The 20,963-nt window shown below is 37.5% G+C and overlaps 1 protein-coding gene across 1 annotated transcript in view; it reads left to right on the top strand.

Moving 5' to 3' along the window:
- Positions 1-20,963, top strand: part of sgg (glycogen synthase kinase 3 beta homolog shaggy) — a 299,419-nt gene that overhangs the window by 236,813 nt on the left and 41,643 nt on the right. Inside the window, exons 7-8 of the mRNA XM_090381919.1 lie at positions 6,171-6,364; positions 15,351-15,537. Of these exons, the coding sequence (XP_090238045.1) occupies positions 6,171-6,364; positions 15,351-15,537 (381 nt within the window). The remainder of the gene's footprint in view (positions 1-6,170; positions 6,365-15,350; positions 15,538-20,963) is intronic.

The following is a 20,963-nucleotide window of genomic DNA, read 5'->3' as shown; positions in this document are numbered from 1 at the left end:
TGGATGGGATCTATCCAGTTATATTAAAGGAGGCAGCAAAGGAAGTAAGCAAACCCTTAGCCATAATTATGAGAGCTTCCTTGGACTCAGGGGAGGTACCCACAGACTGGAGATGTGCAAATGTCACCCCAATTCACAAAGGAGGATCAAAGGCTGACACAAGTAATTATAGACCTGTGAGTTTAACTTCTGTTCCAGGAAAATTAATGGAGGCACTAGTTAAAGAAGCACTGCAGGATCATTTAGACAAGACTTCAGCTATAGCTCGGACACAGCATGGTTTTGTTAAGGGGAAGTCATGCCTGACCAATTTGATTGGATACTATGATGCAGTCACAAAGGAACTGGATGCAGGGAATAACTTTGATATTATATACTTGGATCTCAGAAAGGCTTTTGATACTGCTGCACAAATTGGAGCAGTGTGACATTGGAGGCAAATTGCTGCTATGGATAAAGGGGTGGTTGAGGGGGAGAAGACAGAGAGTGGTAATCAATGGACACTGCTCATCGTGGACTGATGTTATTAGTGGAGTCCCTCAGGGCTCAGTGTTGGGTCCATTATTGTTTTCTGTATTTATAAATGATATTGATGATGGTATATCGGGCTTAATGTCCAAGTTTGCAGACGATACAAAGGTTGACAAGGTTGTCAAGGACACTACTGACACTATGCTGCTGCAACAGGATCTGGAAAGGTTGAGCAGATGGGCTGAGAGGTGGCAAATGAAGTTTAACATTGACAAATGTAAAGTACTACACATGGGAAACAGCAACCCCAGAGCAACGTATCAACTCTGTGGTACAACACTGACAGTGGTAGAGAATGAAAGGGACTTGGGGGTGGTTGTGCAGGCAGATATGAAGTTCTCTGAGCAGTGCAGACGGGCTGCAAGAGTAGCTCATGGAGTATTGTCAATGATATACAGGAATTTTTCCAGCAGGGATAAGGAGGTGATTATTCCATTGTATAAGGCGATGGTCAGGCCACACCTAGAGTACTGTATACAGGTCTGGAGGCCTCAATTCAAGAAGGATGTAGAGCTGTTGGAACGAGTACAGAGAAGGGCAACAAGATTAGTGAATGGAACAAAGGGGTGCTCTTACGAAGAAAGGCTTAAGTTTTGCAAATTACAGTGTCTGGAGACTAGGCACCAGCGAGGTGATCTGATAGAGGTGTATAAAGCCTTGAATGGTTTAAGCATGCTCAATGCTGATGGGATTCTTCCTCTAGCTCAGAAAAATCACCTGAGAGGGCATAAATTCAAATTGAGGAAAGACAGATGTAGGATAGACGTGCGGAAATTTGCCTTTAGCCAGCGGGTGGTTGGTTGGTGGAACAGACTTCCATCCCTTGTGGTGGAGGTTGATAGCCTAAATAAGTTTAAGGCTCAGCTGGACAGGTATTTTGAACGAACAGAGGGGTGAAGTGGAAGTGGTTTTTTTTTTTTTTTTTTTTTTTTTTGGCTGATGCTGCATAAGCTTGCTTTCTTGCATCAAATGCCTCTACTAATGCTAATGCCCACTCTGAAGATTGATGGCTTATGACACCGTTCTGTCCTATATTGTTCAATTAGCCCTCAATCTACACTAGGATTTCACCAGTAACCTCAATTTTTCCTAGTTTATCTGCCAGCTTTTTCATGAGAAACAAGTATTAAAAGCATTAATAAAGTAATGCTTTAAATACTTAATACTAAGTATATAGTGACAAAACTATTTCTTGCGTCCAACTGTTTAATGACTTCAAATATTTATGTTAGAATTTATTATGACAAATTCACGAGTTGACCGCACAGCACTGAAACACAACATTTCGATTCGTCATATGCATAGATAATTTTATGTAATACACTCGTTAAAAAATAAGATTTTATTAATGAGGGAGAGCGCTTCATCCCGTAAATTTTTCATTTCGACCGCCTTTCGAGTCAGTTTGGACTCACGAGCCAGGAAAAGCATTTTTGACCTAATTAGATAGAAATAATATTCTGAAAAAATACACTATAACAAATATTTTTAAGGATATTTTAATAAAGTTTTATTACGTTTCGCTTGCAAGATTTTAATGTAGAGAAAGAAAGAAAGAACGATTCCAAAATAGGCCCTGAATGGGTTGAGCACGCTGAATTCTGATGGGATCCTTCCATTTGATCAGATTACGAACCTAAGGGGGCATAAATTCAAATTAAGAAAAGACAGATGTAGATTAGATGTGCGGAAATTTGCCTTTTAGCCAGCGGGTGGTTAATTGCTGGAACAAACTTCCATCTGTCGTTGTGGAAGTTGATAGGTTGAATAAATTTAAGGAGGAACTGGACAGGCATTTGGATGGAATGGTGTGGTTTTTTTTTTTTTTTTTTTTTTTGGCTGATGCTGCATAAGCTCATACTCTTCCTTTCTTGCATCAAATGCCACTACTACTACTACTACTACTAACCCACAGAACCAACTTTTCATCTTCCTCATTTATTCATTCAACTGTCGTTTTCTGGAACAACCTTCCTTCATACGTATTTCCTGAAAATTACAATCTACAGAAGTTCAAGTCCAATATCAACAAATATCTTCTTTCGTCTTCTCAACCTCCAACCCAAGCACGGTACTAAGTACTATAGGTTCTAATACCTCTCGTGTTTGGGGTTCTCATAAAAAAAAAAAAAAAAAAAAATCTAAATCTAAAACAGCAATGAACCCAGTTTTGGGTTCAAAGACTCAAAGTGGAATAGAGTTGTTTGTGCTTGAATGCTTTGATAAACTAAAACAACGTTGAAAAAGCACTAATTGTTTTGAATTCAGATATACATTTCACTGAAGAAGGATTTCACACAATTTCACAAGTAATATCTATTCTTTTTTTTGTGAAGTTAAGTGCTGAAGTTTTATCTAAATTTTATGCCCCCTTATCAACAGCAGATGCAAAAATGAACAATTTGAGGATGGAACAAATCAGTGTGGAATTGAAAAATGCATTAATGTATCAAGGGTAGACAGATTTATCTGGTTTAAATAATAATAGTGCTTTAATAATAACACTAGCCAACATGATTTTTACCGCCAACAACTTACATGCTGTTTTTAACCAATTTTTATGTGTAGATTTTGAAAATCACCATGATAGTTTCACATCATGTCACAGTTATTAAATATGGAGGGTGTTACTTTTTACCAAAATATACACAGCGCCTCCGTAGCCGGGTGGGAAGGAACAGCAGTGCATAGCACACGCTTCTTGATTAGACCGGGGTTCGAGCCCGTCACCACCAAATACGGAGGATGCGGAAAGGTCAGGGAATGACCACTGCATATCCCGGAGCAATATGGCCTTAGTTGCTAATGCTCCTAAAAACCAAATAACAAACAAACCAAAATATACCAATATTGGTAAATATAGCCATAATCTAGCCAGTAATGCATGACATACTGATTTATTTTAACAGATATAAGCTAATTCTCTTAATTTTAGCAAATATTCTGGCCTCAGTTTTCTTGTGATAAAAATAATCAGACTTCTACCTATAGTTCTTAGATTCAAATTCCAATGCAACAATTCATAATTTGAAGAGAGCACACTTAGTGTTCTTTGTGAGAATTCTTTTGGCTGTGCCAAGGTTTTCCAAGTATTAACTGATTGTGAAATGGTCTCGGGATTGTAAATCTAGTCTCCAAATATTAGCAGCCCATCGAGAATAGGAGGGTGTGGTCTTCCTTCTCTCGAGGGCCCTTCTATCACTTCACAAGATGTCGACTATCAGCCAGTAAGTTCAGGTAATAAAGACATAAAAACATGAAATATAGACATGAAAAGTTTTGAAATATTTTGCTATTGAGGACGTGTTTTTGTAATGACAGTATTGGACATCTGAAAGAACTAGTGTCATGCATAAGTCAGATGAATAGCATATATTCATAGATGCCTCAAAATTAAGTTTAAAGCAGTTTTGCCTCACAGTGGCAACGAATTTCAGTTGGACTTAAAGAAAGTCTTGAAAGCATGTCTAAGGTTCGACATGCTATAAAATACCAGGATTATGGTGGGAACATGTGCAGTGATCTTAAGGTTATTGCTTTGCAGGGGGGGTTTCACAAAATATTGTTGTTTTTTTGTGTTTGTGGGAAAGCTGTGCTACAGAAGAATATTATGTTGGGTAACATTGGGACAAGTGGGACGAGTTCATACCAGGACAATTTAATATAAAATATATTCCTTTAGTGATCTTAAGGATCATGTGGTGGGAACATGTACAGTGATCTTAAGGTTATTGCTTTGCAGGGGGGAGTTTCACAAAATATTGTTGTTTTTTTTGTGTTTGTGGGAAAGCCCTTCTACAGAAGAATATTATGTTGGGTAACATTGGGACAAGTGGGACGAGTTCATACTAGGACAATTTAATATAAAATATATTCCTTTAGTGCAAAAAAACAGGGTTCTTCCATCCATGCACATCGAACTTGGATTGATTAAAAATTTTTTGAAGGGACTAGGTAAAGAAGGTAAGGGATTTGCATGCTTGTAGCATTTCGTAATTTAACATATGCCAAACTTAAGGAAGGAATTTTCGTAGGACCCCAAATTAGGAAACTCCTGAAAAACTGTGTTTGAAACCCAGTTAAAGGAGGTTGAATTGGCAGCTTGGTTATCATTTAAGGTGGTAATACATGGTTTTTTGAGTACTAGGAAGGAAGAAAACTATGAAATGTTTGTGTCTAATTTACTCGAGTGCTACAAAAACATGGGCTGTCGAAATTCATTTTCTTCATTCCCGTGTTGAATTTTTCTGGGAGATGTGAGTGATGAACGAGGGGAGTGGTTTCGCTGAGATATTTCCATAATGGAAAAGCGGTAGCTGGATCGCTGGGATGCTCTAATGATGGGGATTACTACTGGTTCCTTGTGAGGGAGCATAAGCAGAAATACAAGAGAAAATCCCTTAGTAGCAAACTTAATTTCCTTAGATTTTTAAGGAAAATTACAGGTATGCTGATTATATATTATTGAAATATAACTATTTCGCAATGATTTATGATATTTTTTCCGAAGTTAAATGAGTTATAGAGAACATATAATATTTTTTTAATATAATATTTTACATTTTTATATTTTTTTACATTTGTATTGCAAACTTGAATTATACGTACATATCCCTTTACTTTAACCATTAAATTTTGGTATAATTTTTGATGTGGACATGATAGACACTTTTTATGGCGATTTTCGGAATCAGCACATTTATTTCCTCCAGAATCACTTATTTTCATTGTGTAGGTATAACAAAAAATATATTTTGTTGGCTAGTGTAATTGACAATAATAGTTGTGAAGCTTTTGTATTGCTTACAGACAAAAAAATTACGAAATCATCTGTGAGTGACATGGTCAGTGTCCAGAATTCCCAACAGTGACCAACTGTTTATTACAAAAACAATTATAGGTGTGACAGAGCATCTTTCAGGTCTGAATTTTTCAGTAAGTTCTGATTTTTCAATAGGTACTTCAAGTGATAAAAATGAAGGTGATAGTTGTGTGTTGAATCCTGCAGATGAGACATTAATGATGAAAGAAAAATTGCAAATAGTTATCAATAAGCTGTTCACCATCACTGCAAAGAAACAACAGCATTGAAATGCATCAGAAAAATTATTCAAAAGGATAACTATTTATAAATGGTTGACTATCTGATGACATCTGCTAGCTGTTGTGGAAGTTGAGTATTTTCTCTAGGAAAAATTTGCATGAAAGTTCATGTCTGAATGTTGAATCAGTTGATTAGCTCTGTTTTTCGAGGGCATATTTTATGTTGAATCAGAACTTTTTTATTTTATCAATTTACCCTTATTTAAAATGAATTATTTTTATTTTTGTTTGTACTGCTTTGTTCACATTTTGTATAAAAGTAAATGTCATAACTAGATAACTAGAAAAATGTTGAATTAAAGTACAATAAAATATATATGTATTTTAATTAAAATTTTTTTGTTATTTCATGAAATCCTATTACCATCCACCAATACCAGTATTGAAGTTTTGCTCTAGTATTGCAATCCATGCATACGTGTACATAGGAGAAAGAGTGATTTTTTTTTTTTTTTTAAATCAAGGTTATATATATTTAATTTAAAGTTATAAGGCTATAACTTTAAATTAAAATAAAAGTATATATATTTTTTCAGATGTTTGGTCTGCTGGTTGTGTATTGGCTGAACTATTACTGGGACAACCAATTTTTCCTGGTGACAGTGGTGTAGACCAGTTAGTGGAAATAATTAAAGTATTAGGCACTCCCACCAAAGAGCAGATCCGTGAAATGAATAGAAATTATACAGAATTTAAATTTCCCCAAATCAAAGCACATCCCTGGCAAAAGGTATGTACTAAGGGTTTTTTCCTTTCTTTTCTAAAATATAATATGTTATGATTGGAAATGGGGGGGGGGGATTCAAAAATCCTAGTACATGTGTCAAGGCATCATACCTATGTATGATGCTATGTTTCAAGGGACATGACAATGAAATTTCAGATATTTGGTCTGCTGGTTGTGTACAGTGGACCCTGGCTCTATGATGGACTCTTCGTTCACTATACGATATGTGATAAACACCGGTTAATGTGATCCTGTTTGCAAATTTAATTTTAATTCTATTAAATGGTGATTCTGTTAAGCAAAAATAGGAGGAATATTATCCACAGCCTATAAAAGTAAAGATATAAAGCACAAATAAATGCTTTTATACCTTGCTAATTAATGAAATTAAATGATACATGAAAATTGGAAGAATATTTTCCACGGGTTAGCAAAATAAAAATAAATTTGCACTTACGTATATAGCTTAATTACTATTGTTATATGTACATACTAATTGATATTTCTGTTCAATGACATTTTTTTTGTTGTAAAATTTAAACAGTAATAAAAGATAAGCAATCAATAATGAAGAACATGGCATGCACAAATTACAACACAAATTGTGGAATAACAAGTTTAAGAAAATTAAAAAATAGGAATGAAGAGAAGCTTCTGAAAATTTGTTTTTTGTATGATTGCAGAGGACAGGGAAACACATTTCATCGTAATAACGACATTAAAAAAAACCCACAGAATTCCAGCTGTCTGTACTATTGCAAATGCAATAAGATTGCATTTACTACCCATTTATAATTAGACTGCACTAACAGAAAAGCCCAATAAATCGGGAACTGCAAATTGTTTTTATGGTCTTGACCTCCAGAAATTATCACAAAGGTGTTCAAAATTGATTATTATAACTGCAAATATGATTAACGATGGAAGTGCAGTGCATTGATTTTTGAAATTTTATTCTATAAAGCTACTGGTTCTACTAACCAGTGACCATGTTAAGAGACACCTGCTTACTTTACTTTACGACGGACTTAACTTACGATTGTCTCTGACCGGACATGTGCCCCTTCCTCTCAGCCAAAAGCAGCCTTTGTAAACGTGTTGCCCTTATGTTTTGTTTTGCATCCTTTAGTTGAAGTGATTTTTTTTGTGTTGTGCTTTAGTCAATATATTAGTTTGTCAATTTTTTTAACCCAATATGTACAATTTCCATTATAAAAATGACCTTAGAGAGAGATATATAGCAAAAATTTCAACTTCCTTGGAACAAATTACCAAAAAAAACAATGTTATTGGGTTCACATTACGATATTTTCATGATACGATGGTGTCTCTGGAACAGATTAATATCATAAAGCGGGGGTCCACTGTATTGGCTGAACTATTACTGGGACAACCAATTTTTCCTGGTTACAGTGGTGTAGACCAGTTAGTGTAAATAATTAGTATTAGGCACTCCCACCAAAGAACATGGTTTTGTTGAGGGCAGGTCTTGCCTGACCAATTTGGTTGGGTACTGTGATGTAGTCGCAGGGGAGCTGGATGCGGGGAGTGACTTTGATATTGTATATTTGGATCTTAGAAGGGCTTTTGATGCTGTTGCGCATCGGGGACTGCTGCGCAGGTTGGAGCGGTGTGGCGTTGGAGGCGGATTGCTGCTGTGGATGGGGGGATGGTTGGGTGGCGGAGGACAGAGAGTGGTGATCAATGGACACTGCTCAGCGTGGACTGGTGTTGTTGGTGGAGTTCCTCAGGGTTCAGTGTTGGGTCCGTTGTTGTTTTCGGTGTTTGTGGATGATATTGGTGATGGGGTATCGAGTTTGGTGTCCGGGTTTGCGGATAATGCAGGGATTGTTGGGGGCACTGCTGACGCTGTGCTGCTGCTGCGGCGGGGTCTGGAGGGGTTGAGCAGATGGGCTGGGAGGGGGCAAATGGAGTTTGACGACAAATGTGAAGTACTACATATGGGAAACAGTAACCCCAGAGCAACATATCAACTCTGCGGTACTACACTGACAGTGGTAGAGAATGAAAAGGACCTGGGGGTAATTGTGCAGACAGATATGAAGTTCTCTGAGCAGTGCAGACGGGCTGCAAGAGTAGCTCATGGTGTCTTGTCAATGATATACAGGAATTTTTCTAGCAGGGATAAGGAGGTGATTATTCCCTTGTATAAGGCAATGGTTAGGCCACATCTTGAGTACTGTATACAGGTCTGGAGGCCTCATTTCAAGAAGGGTGTAGAGCTGCTGGAACGGGTACAGAGAAGGGCAACAAGATTAGTGAATGGAACAAAGGGTTGCCCTTACGAAGAAAGGCTTAAGTTTTGCAAATTACAGAGTCTGGAGACTAGGCACCGGCGAGGTGATCTGATAGAGGTGTATAAGGCTTTGAATGGTTTGAGCATGCTCAATGCCAATGGGATTCTTCATCTTGCTCAAAATAATCACCTGAGAGGGCATAAATTCAAATTGAGGAAGGACAGATGTCGGATAGATGTGCGGAAATTTGCCTTTGGCCAGCGGGTGGTTGGTTGGTGGAACCGACCTCCGTCACTTGTTGTTGAAGTTGATAGCCTAAACAAATTTAAAGCTCAACTGGACAGGTATTTCGAATGAACGGAGGGGTGAAATGGGAGTGGTGTTTTTTTTTTTTTTTTTTTGGGTGATGCTGAATAAGCTTGCTTTCTTGCATCATATGCCTCTACTAATGCTAAAAGAGCAGATCTGTGAAATTAATAGAAATTATACAGAATTTAATTTCCCCAAATCAATGCACATCCCTGGCAAAAAAGGTATGTGCTAAGGGTTTTTTTTTTTTTTTTTCTAAAATATATTATGATTGGAAATGGGGGGGATTCAAAAATTCTAGGGCATGTGTCAAGGCACTTAGATATGGCAAGAACTTGGGGATTTCATTAAATGTTTTATAAAAAAACAATAAACATTTAATAACATTTTATTGTCATGTTCCCTGCAACTGAATGAGAATTAGGTGAGCAGATCTTTTGTGAGAATCAGTGTTCAGGAACAAGTGCTTGAAAAGGAAAACAGACATTTCATAGTGAGTGTATTTCACAAGAAAACATTAAAATATTGTATAGGTATATCTCACTTAATGATATTTCATTTCATTAATTAACACTTTTCAGTTTTCAGTTTGTGATATCCCTCACCTTGTTATAACATTGCCTTAAAAAATAATTTTCTGAAATATTAAAAAAAGTACCACCAAATAGCAGCATTCCAAGCTGAGTAAACATTTACAGCAAGACAAAGAATCATTTAGTAAGTGAAGATGCTCTATATGCTATTTTTCCTTTTCTAATTCACTGATTTCACTTTAATAGTGCCACTTAAAATGGGTCCAAAAGCCATGGAAGGAAGTCACATAGCAGGAAGCTTATTTTAAAGAGATAAAATGTAATAGGAGCTTGGAAAAAAACCTATGGCCTTGATTGTATCAAAAATTCTCTTGGTTTGGGAGAACCAGCAAAGGATATTAGAATTTTTAGCATTAGGATTTGTTGAGGCATTATGATGCAAGAAAGCAAGCTTATACAGCATCAATCAGCCAAAAAGGGGGGGAACCTTCCCATTTCACCCATCCAGTCACTGCAAACGTTTGTCTAGTTCAGCATTAAATTTATTTCAGCTATCAACTACCACAACAACAGATGGAAGGCTGTTCCAGCAATCAACTACACGCTGGCTAAAGGCAAGCTTCTGCAAATCTATTCCACAACTCTCTCTCCTCAATTTATATCTATGTCCCCTAAGGTTCATAATCTGAGTAAGAAAAAGAATCCCATTAGCATTGAGCCTACTCAAACCATTCAAGGCCTTATACACCTCAATTATATCACCTCACAGGTGTCTAGTCTCCAGACACTGCAACTTACAGACCTTAAGCCTTTCTTGGTATGAGCACCCCCTTTGTTCCTCACACCAATCTTCTTGCCCTTCTTTGTACTCGTTCTAGAAACTCTACATCCTTTCTAAAATGAGGCCTCCAGACTTGTACGCAGTACTGAAGGTGTGGCTTGACCATTGCCTTATACAAAGAGATAATCACCTCCTTGTCTCTTCTAGCAAAATTTCTATATATCATTGACAAGACTTCATGACCTGCTCAGAGAAGTTCATATCTGACTACAAAATTACCCCCACATCTTTTTCATTCTCCACTTCCCTGAGTGTAGTACCACACAGTTGGTACTAAATTTTTACTTCGCTTGGGTTACTGCTACCCATATGCAGTACTTTGCATTTGTCAATGTTAAACTTCAGTTGCCACTTCTCAGCCCATCTGCCTAATTTTTCTAGATCCTGTTGCAGTAGCATACTGTCTTTATTATCATTAATAACCCTGCCAACCTTTGTATCACGTGCAAACTTGGACATTAAGCTTGATTGATTGATATCATTGATAAATACACAAAACAATGGGACCAGCACCGAACCCTGGGGTACTCCACTAATAACATTTGTCCACGAAGAGCAGGTGTCCATTGATTACCACTCTGTCGTCTCCCACTCAACCATCCCTTTATCTATTGTAGCAACTTGCTCTTAATGCCATACCTCTCCAATTTGTACAGCAGTCTTCCATGTGCAACAGTATCAATTGCTTTCCTGAAATCCAAGTATATGACATCAAAATTATTTTTTGCATCAAGTTCCTTTGTGACCACATCATAGTATCCAATAAAATTGGTCAGACAAGACAAGACTTCCCCATAACAAAGCCATGCTGTGTCTAAATTATTACTGCAGTCTTGTCTAGATGATCCTGCCATGCTTCTTTAATCGGTGACTCCATTATTTACACCGGAACAGAAGTTAAACTAACAGGTCTATAATTATTTGTGCCACCCTTTGTGAATTGGAGATATATATGAAGAAACATAGTGGAGGGTGCAAAAATGGCTAACCTGTATAATTAGGTGAGGAGTCATATCTGGTTTTCAAATGTGTTCAATCGTTGTTTTCAAAAAACTATTAGGTTCTTTGAAACAAAAGTTGCCCGTCATAGCAAAATACACAAATACATCAATGTTTTCCCCACCCCAATTCCATCCATGTGCCCCTTTTGTCTAAATATCTAATAAACAGAATGGGGGGGGGGGGGGACCTATGTAGCTGGATACTTTTTGCTGCTCAGTTTTCCAACAATCTTTTTACCTGTGATTGAAAACCATAGGATTGAATCAGTCTAGATTGAAAGAGGCTTTCTTCTCACTATGACTGAATTAATCAGCCTCAAGTGAAGGTTTCTTGCCAAAATTATCCAATTTTTCTTTTGTCAAATGGGAAGAAAAAGTTCTATAAGTAGGGTGGTTCCCCTTCCCAGTGGATTAAAAATCCAAAGCCACATATTTGCATGAGAAGCTTCACCAGTACCCTCTTCTTTATTTTCTCCTCCCTGCCACCTATTGTACTTTTAATTTTTGTTATTGTATTGGTTAAGTTCATTTTCCCTCTGGTGGTTTGTGCTTTTCTGTTGTCACTGATGTGAGCTTTTCTATTATTTTTTCTAATTTATTTATTATTTTTTGTTTTACTACTTTTGCTTTTTACCTCTATTTAATATTTGGATTATTATATATATATATATATATATATATATATATATATATATATATAATATAACTTTTGATTTTTACCCCTCTATTTAATTTTTTGGATTATTTTATATATACAGTCGAACTTCCCTATAACGAATTCTATAAATCCAGCGAAAAAATTCGTTATAGAGAAATTTCGTTATACAGAGAATATCTTTTTTATTAGAAATTGTTATTTAATTAGAAAATGAAAATGAATCTACATTTATTTTTAATGTATTTTATTTCAAAAACACTTATTTAAATTACGCTTACACAATTTTCGCCAGTAAGTATCACAAATTAAAGAAAATCCGTACGTTTGCACAGTACAATTAAAAAATGTCTGAATCTCAAAGAAAACCTCACATTTGTTCAGAGCATTAAAAACATTATCAGGAACATTTTCACAAAACTGTAGACCCATACGAACTTTTCTTCACGATCATTTCGATCATTTCTTCACGAGTTGGCTTTTCTACGGGTTGTTCTGATGTGTCTTCAGTGTCATCGTTAATTTCTTCGTGATCATGGTCGTGTCTAACACTGTTCAGCAGTATTTCATCTTCATTTGGATGTTCTGTTGTAGTCAGGTCTTGATCTACATAAACATAACTATCCAGTGTTATTTCATTTTCGATGTTTCCGGACGATTCTAATATTTTCCAAAAATTTTTGTTGTGAAAGGGGCAGTTCATCTTGTTCATCCAGTTGATGTTCGACTTCTGCATTCAATGCAAATCCCGCTTTCGAAAAACAATTTTGAATAGTGTATTCAGTGACATCGTTTGTCCAAACTTTTGCCAGTTCAGAGATGCAATCTCTAAGGTTAATTGTAACTTCCAAGTTTCTATTTTCTGATAACGCATTGACAATCTTCATTATTATTCTCTTTCGATAATGAAATTTAAAATTTTTAATTATGCCTTGGTCCATTGGCTGGAGTTTTGACGTCACGTTTGGTGGTAAAAACAATAACTTCACACTTTTAAGTTTGGCAGAAATACTGGCAGGATGTGCTGGACAGTTGTCAGTTACCAACACGATTTTCCTTTTTTCTTTTGTTATACGCTTGTCTAGTTTTAATATCCAGTCTTCAAAGATATCACTGGTCATCCATGCTTTTTTATTAAAGGTGTAGTCAACTTCCAAAGATTTTGTGCCTCTAAAACATCTTGGGTTTTTTGATTTTCCGATTACTAAAAGTCTTAATTTTTCACTTCCTGTCATATTTGCTCCAACTAGCACAGTGATTCTTTCTTTGCTTTGTTTTCCGCCAAAACATTTATCATCTTTAAAAGCAAGAGTTCTATTCGGTAAACATTTAAAGAATAAACCCATTTCGTCAGCATTAAAAACATCCTTAGGTTCATATTCTTCCAAAATCTTCTTTAAGGTATTGTTCCTCCAAATGTTGCAATCTTCTTCACTTACATTAACACTTTCTCCACAAATAACCTTTTCCACAATTCTGTGGCGCTTCTTAAATTTATCTAGCCACCCAGTGCTCGCATTAAATTCTGTATGTCCCAGGGACTGTGCAAATTTCAGAGCTTGTTGCTTAATTATTGGACCCGATATTGGTATATTCTTTTCACGTATCATTTGCACCCATTTTAGAACAGCTTTATCAACATCTTCGTATATACACAACTTAATTCGCTTCTTGTCTGCTGCTCCTTCAATTGCATTTAAAATTGATTCTCGATTTTTTAAAATCGTAGATAAGCTGCTTGCAGGTATGCCATATTTCTCCGCAATATCTTTTTTCTTAAAACCCTGGTCAATATCATGAAGAATCTTTACTTTATCATTAATACTTAAACATTTTCTCTTCGACATTTTTTTCCCAAATGTAAAAATCACTGGACTGTAGCTCATGCCGATACATACACCGCAAACTTCGCTGCGCTGGCATATAGTGAATTGTTAGTACAGGTACCGCCTACTCAATGACGTTTGCTTGCCAATTCAACAGTATCACGTGACTTTTCCTATCAATCACTTTGAAGAAATATACGACTTTCATTCATATATAAAATTTACGGTTAATGTATGCTGTATGTTACTTTTCAAAAAAAAAAAAAAAAAAAAATATACAAGAGCATATAGCCTATGTGATTGATGACAAATTGTTCTAAAAGAACTAAATAAAAAAAAATTTTTTTTTCATGAAAACCATCTACTAGGAGTCCAGTTAGATGAGAACGGACATATCACATAATGATTGACAGGAAGGTCACGTGGTACGGTTAAGGTGAGAAGCGAATGTCACTCAGTAGGCGTTCGTTACTAAAAATCGACTATGGCATCATTCTATGTATTGCTGCCGCAGCACGCTAAAGGCTTACCGCAGCGAATTTCGTTTTCCCCTGAGCCAACATCAATTTACAAATCTATCCTATTTATTGTAAAGTTTATGACCACTTCTAAGAAAACTCATTTGGTTTTATAACTGTAACAAAAATGAAACAAAGACCTTCCTACGGGCGTCAATGACCACAAGTATTCACTAAAAGAATGATTAATTCCAGATGCTAATGCGTAATTTCGGAGGGAAGGAGGTGGTATATTTTTAAAAATTCGTTATAGAGAGACTAACACTTCGCTATATGGGGTTAATTTTACATGTAATTTCGTTTCAAGGTGCAATGTTTTGCGAAAAACTTCGTAATATAGAGAAATTCGTTAAATAGAAGTTCGTAATAGAGAAGTTCCACTGTGTATATATATATATATATATATATATATATATATATATAACTAAAAATTATATTGAAAGGGAAGAAAGAGTTGGGAAAAAAGTTTTATGGACAAGGGCCACTGATAGAAAGCACCTAATGACCCTGACTATATAATGTATAGATAAATAATAGCTGCTGAAAAAAGAAAAAAGGGGAAAGAAAAGAAAAAAAAGGGGAAAGATGAGATTATGTAGTAAAAAGGTAAAGTGCAGCCATTATCAACCCACTGCAGGATGGAAGCCTCCTCAATAATTCATGCTGAGGGAAATGGACCATTATCTGCCACGCTGGTCCAGTGCGGGTTGGCAGATTGACCGTATTCAGCAGTCAGGGGCTTGAACCCCGGTCTACTCAAAGAGCGTGTGCTACTGCACTCCCACTCCTGACCACTCGGCTATGGAGGCCGTAGATTATGTAGTATAGCTACTTAAAAAAAAATAATGAAAAAAAATAATCATTTTAAAAAAAACTACATAAAATAATAATTATATATAATGATATTATCACATATTGCACTATCCTGGAAATACTTACATGCCATGGCAAAGTAAAATTTATAAATAGAATTAAGGGAAATAGAGGAAGGAAAATTTTTTAGAAACATCCAAAGTAAAAATATATATGAATATGTTTTATTTGGTAGGTGTTTCGAGCTCGCACTCCTTCAGAAGCCATAGATTTAGTATCAAGATTATTGGAATATACCCCATCTGCCCGCATCACTCCTCTTCAAGCTTGTGCACATGCTTTTTTTGATGACCTTAGAGAGCCAGGCGCTAGATTACCAAGTGGTCGTGAGCTGCCTCCATTATTTAACTTTACTGATCATGGTGAGTAGTTTAGTTTGAGTACTTGTTTATTTAAATTTTATTTTTTTTAATGGAATATCAAAATTTAATAAAATATCTGAAAATATTTTATGATGATATTCTTATGGCACTATGTAGATGTAGATCAGTGATACTAGTGAAAGTGATCACCTCTTTGTGTTAACAGTAATATTTATTACAACTAATTGTAATTTAGGGGGACTGTCCCACCACCGGGGGAGGGGGTGGAAAGGCACCAGGCAAGGGAGCCTGGTGCAATCGCCAACAAGCATCTGCAGGAAAACTATACAATAACCCTGTTGGTGGTGTCCAATCTGGTGTTATGTCCGAGATGTCATCCTTGGGACCTGGGTCCCATCCATGTTAGTCCTTTACCTTAGTGTGGTTTATTTCCTAAGCCTTCCAGTTCTCAGGAGTGTGTCTTGTTCACATAGACCCAGCTGGTGGGGTGTCTGTTTGGTAGTCATCTCCATTTGTCTTTCATGGGACATGGGTCCCATCCATGTCTATTTTGGTATAGTTTGTTTCCTGAGTTTTCTAATTCTTGGAGGTGGGTCATTTCTGGTGTCCCAGTCCAAGTGAGCTAAAGAACAAATCTTCTTTGGTTATAATGGTAGTGGGTTGTGAGCTGCGGCCATTTGGTTTCTCCTCCTCCTCGCGAACAGTGCCTGTGTGTAATCCGAGAAGGCTTGATACTCCTCCTTCGTGTCTAGGAGGTAATGTTCTGTCCCTGTGGTAAGTAGTGGATTCTGGTGAGTAAAACACCATGTAGGTAGTTCTTCATAGAGCCTGCAGTCATACATGAGATGCTGCCAGCTCTCCAGCCCCCGGCAAGTGCAAGTTGGATCAACCTGGATCCCAAGTAGAGACAGTTTGGCATTAATCGCTCCATGTCCAGTTAAGAGGTACGTTACTTGTAGACCTGGGGAGAACCGGTTGAGTGAGGTTTGGTAGTTTTCTTCAATATTGGGTAGAAATTTCTTTGTGATCTCTCTCCCTTTTGAGAGTTGCTCCACCTTTCCTGCCATGCCTGCTGCAGGTGAGTTTGTATCCTCTTCTTTTCCACATTTCTGTTGCTGGTTAGGTCAATAGTGAACCCCAGAAAAGTCTGTGGGGTACCTTTGTCTAGGTAGTACAGTAGGCCGAAAAATGGGATGCTAGCAGGTCAGCTTTATTCTTGGCTGAAGTGACAACAGAACCATCTGGTTTTGACAGAGATGGGCAAAAGTTGCAGCCAATAGCTTTGACAAGAGACCAGAATGCTCGGCTACCATTACGGCAAGAAGCAAGTTTTCTACTCTTAGTCTGTTCAAAATCTAGTTTGGACTGATTAATGACTGCTTTACAATTGTTGCGAGCTTTGGTGTAGGCAGAAAGTGAAATTGAAGAATTGGAAACAAGACAATTATGATATGCAACGTTCTTCTCTTGAACAGCCTTAGCACATTTATTGGAAAACCAAGGTTTAGATAAAGGACGAGATTTTAAAGTGGAGTGTGGAATAAAGGATTCCATTCCTGCAAGAATAATTTCACTGACACAATCAGAGCAAACGTTGACTTCATAAGTTTTGAAACAGTAGTCCAACCAAGGAAAAGAAAGCTCACAGGTCATCCCATTTTGCATTCTTGTAATGCCAAACAATACAAGGTTGTGGGAATAGCCATGAGATAAAGGCTCCATTGGAGAAGACAATCACCAAGTTGTGATCTGAAGTGCCTAAAGGACCTGTATGATTAGGATTGTCTGGTATTCTTGTAGGTAAATGTACAATCTGTGCAAGGTCATTAGATATTGCAAAAGCCTCAGCATCTCGACCAGCTGGGTCAGTGTGACTAGAAAACGGAAGCCAGCTAGAGTTACGAACATTAAAATCACCAAGGAAAATAACCTTACTGTTAGGAAAGTTGGACTGGAGAAAGTCAAGTTGCAAAGAGAGGAAGTCAAAGAGCTCCAAGTGATTAGTGGAATTGGGAGAACAGTAGAGACAGCAGATGAATGAGAAAGATAGTTGTAGAATAGAGGTGCAGGTAGTTGATTAGTGGAACAGGCTTCCATCTTTAGTTGTGGAAGCTAATAGGCTAAATAAATTTAAGGCTGAGCTGGATAGGCATTTGGAACGAATGGAGGGGTGAAATGGGAGGGTTTTTTTTTTTTCTCGGCTGATGCTGCATAAGCTTGCTTTCTTGCATCTTATGCTTCTACTAATGCTAAAGACTTGTACACCTCAGATAGGTTACTGGTCAGATGCCTAATTTTCGAGAATTGCAATTTAATGCATCCCATCCTCCTTTCTTGGTAAGAATATCCTATGTTCCAACTAATTTTGTTACTTTTCTCTGCAGTCTTTCGAGTAGATCTATGTTCTTGTTAAAATAAGGTTTCCATATCCGTTTGCATCGTTCCAGATGTGACCTAATCATTGCCTTAAACAATGCAACAATCAGTTTTTTCCCTGGTGAATAGATTTAGTATTAGCATCATTGTCAATCTTAGGCAAATGATGCAAGGATGCATTTATATGGCATCAGCCAATATATATGTATATATAATAATTGTCTAATGATTTGTTTAATATAAAAACAGTTTGTCTAATCCTTCCTTAAATTTATTTGCACTTCTACAACACGAGATGGAAGTTTGTTCCCACAATCGGTTACTTTGGCCAAAAGCAAATTTTACACATCTATCCTACACTCATCCTTTTTCAGTTGAAATGTCCCCTTATGTGTGTTGTCCAAGAAAGAGTAAAGTTGCCAGTAGCATTGCCTCAATCCACTCAAAGCCTTAAACACTTCATTCAGGTTTCTGCATTGCTGCCTAAGTTCAAAATGCTGCTATTTGTAGAGCTAAATAATTTCTTATTAAGAAGTATGCTTTTGTGTTCTGACTAATCTTGTTGCTGCTCTTCTCTGCACCTGTTCCAACAGATTCACATAATTCAAAGATGAGGCTTCCAAACCTGCAGTACTTAAGATCTAGCATTTCTACAGTCTTATACAACAAGATAATCACCTTGTTCTTTGCTAGCAAAATTCCTTTGTTCATTGACAATCCTGTGAACTATCCTAGCAGACTTTCTGCAGAGTACAATTATCCCTAGAGGTCATTATTCATTCTTTATCATCAACTTGAGCTTGATACCACCTAAATGGCATGTTATTCTGGGATTTGCTACTCATGCATTACCTTGCATTGATCAATGTTACTTCAATTGCCACTTCTCAGCCCATCTGCCTAATTTTTTTTTAGAATTTTGTTGCAGTAGTATTCTTTGATTCCTGTATTTAATCACCCTTACCAGTCTTTGCGCCTTTGATGTGTTTGTTTGTTATTTGGTTTTTAGGAGCGTTAGCAACTGAGGCCATATTGCTTCGGGGATATGCAGTAGTCATTCCCTGATCTTTCCGCTGTTGTTATTTGGTTTTTAGGAGCATTAGCAACTAAAGCCATATTGCCCTGGGGATATGTGGTGGTTATTCTCTGACCTTTCCACATCCTCCATATTTGGTGGTCACGGGCTCTAACCCCCGTCTAATAAAGAAGCGTGTGCTACACACTGCTGCTCCTGCCCACCTGGCTACGGAGGCGCCTGACCTTACCGCATCCTCCGTATTTGGTTATCACGGGCTCGAACCCCGGTCTAATCAAGAAGCGTGGGCTATGCACTGCTGCTCCTGCCCACCTGGATACGGAGATGCCCTTTGATGTGTGCGGCACCTATACATGGGGAGGGGATCCAGAGTATTGTAGTATCTGATGTGTTTACTGTGAGCTGCAACCAATGTGGAGACTCGGAAAGGTGTGTGTGTGTGGGGGGGATCTGGTGGTTGAGGGGCCCAACTCCAACACATCACTTTGGCCTCTGCTTCAACAAGACCGGTGGTTCTGGGATGGCTCACCCAAGATCAGTCGTGGGTTCATCTGCAAGGGTCAGCCGTGTCATTGCCATACCGTACCCTCATGGTCCAAGCGATTTAGGCTGGTGTGGTGTTGGGTATAGTGTTTAAGTAGCCCTGTCATCCCACTTTCAAGTGCATTTATTGCTTTCTGGTAGTGGAGGTCCCATTTGGGCTCCAGCTACAAATCCCACCTGGGTGGAGGATTTCTGGGGCATAAAACATTTCAAGCCAGTTCTGGTTGGCTGGAAAAATTTAAAAAGCACCATGGCTTCGTTCCACAGGGCTTTCTGTTATAGTGTGCTTGCTGGACATAATTCTTCACATGATGATGAAGGCAATCAACTCTTACTATTATTCAACATTCAGTGTGTACAATAAGGTTTCCAGGCATGTTCAATCACTAATATCGATGTTCCAGAAAACGCCTGTGTTTTATATGATCGACTAGTGGTTTATATATTAGGACAACAATCTCGTGTTTTCAAGGTCTGTTCTGAGATGTGGAGAATAGACTCACAACAACAAAATCGGCGTTGTGTTTGTTCACTCTGAAATCCTCCCAGAAGTTAGACCTCAGAGTGCCACAGAATTATGGTTCTTTCACTATAACTTGTGCTGTGGATAACGTGTGGCAAGAGAATGGCTAAGCGGCAAGGATGATTAAACAAAATGTGATTTATTAATTGTAGCATACAAATAGATATAAAAATCAAATTATGGTGCCTTTCGAACAGTTAAATAAGAACTCTTTATTTCTTATTAATGGATAAACAATAGGTTAATATGATATATATATATATATATATATATATATATATATATATATATATATATATATAAATTTGTCTGCGTTTTTCATGTAACTTTTAGTTGGCACTGCTGCTCGTACTCTCTGGAGCCGACAGTTATCTCGCTGTCCGAATATCTGGGTACAAGTGTATGGATGCCATATAGGTTTGACAATCACAACTGACAGTATTACATTTATACAAGTGGATCTTGTTAGCCTTAAATTCTAGGTTCTAAGTGTGATAAAATAGATACTACCAAAGTGTATACCTAGGAGGAGGAATGTTTGTCAAAGACTCTAGTAAATAGGGGTTAGGTCTTAATATTTGGCAATTTCATTCCACTGGCTATTGTATCGCGAACATAGGGTGAAACTTACCAGAACACTCCTTGGTACGTTCAGGGTTTGGCAGTTGAAAGCAGGAGTCAGCGGCACAAGACTCATGAGACATCTCTTATGGTCAGATAGCCTCGGAAAAAAAGAAGCTTCCTCAGCATTCGTCTCTCTCTCTCTCTCTCTCTCTCTCTCTCTCTCTCTCTCTCTCTCTCCCCCTCTCCCTCCCTCTCTCTCTCTCTCTCTCTCTCTCTCTCTCTCTCTCTCTCTCTCTCTCTCTCTCTCTCTAGATTTTTCTCCTAGTTTTTCTTCTGTCCATCTCTGTTCTCTCTCTGTGTCCTATCTCTCTGCGTCCGCACTCCTTTTTTCTCCCCTTTCTTTGTCTCCCCTCTGCATATATG

Source organism: Mastigoproctus giganteus, chromosome 9, assembly GCF_048544385.1.
Source record: "Mastigoproctus giganteus isolate SK-2022 chromosome 9, ASM4854438v1, whole genome shotgun sequence".
NCBI lineage: Eukaryota > Metazoa > Arthropoda > Arachnida > Uropygi > Thelyphonidae > Mastigoproctus > Mastigoproctus giganteus.
The sequence above is the reverse complement of the archived record's forward strand: the minus strand, read 5'-3'. Positions and strand labels throughout refer to the sequence as shown.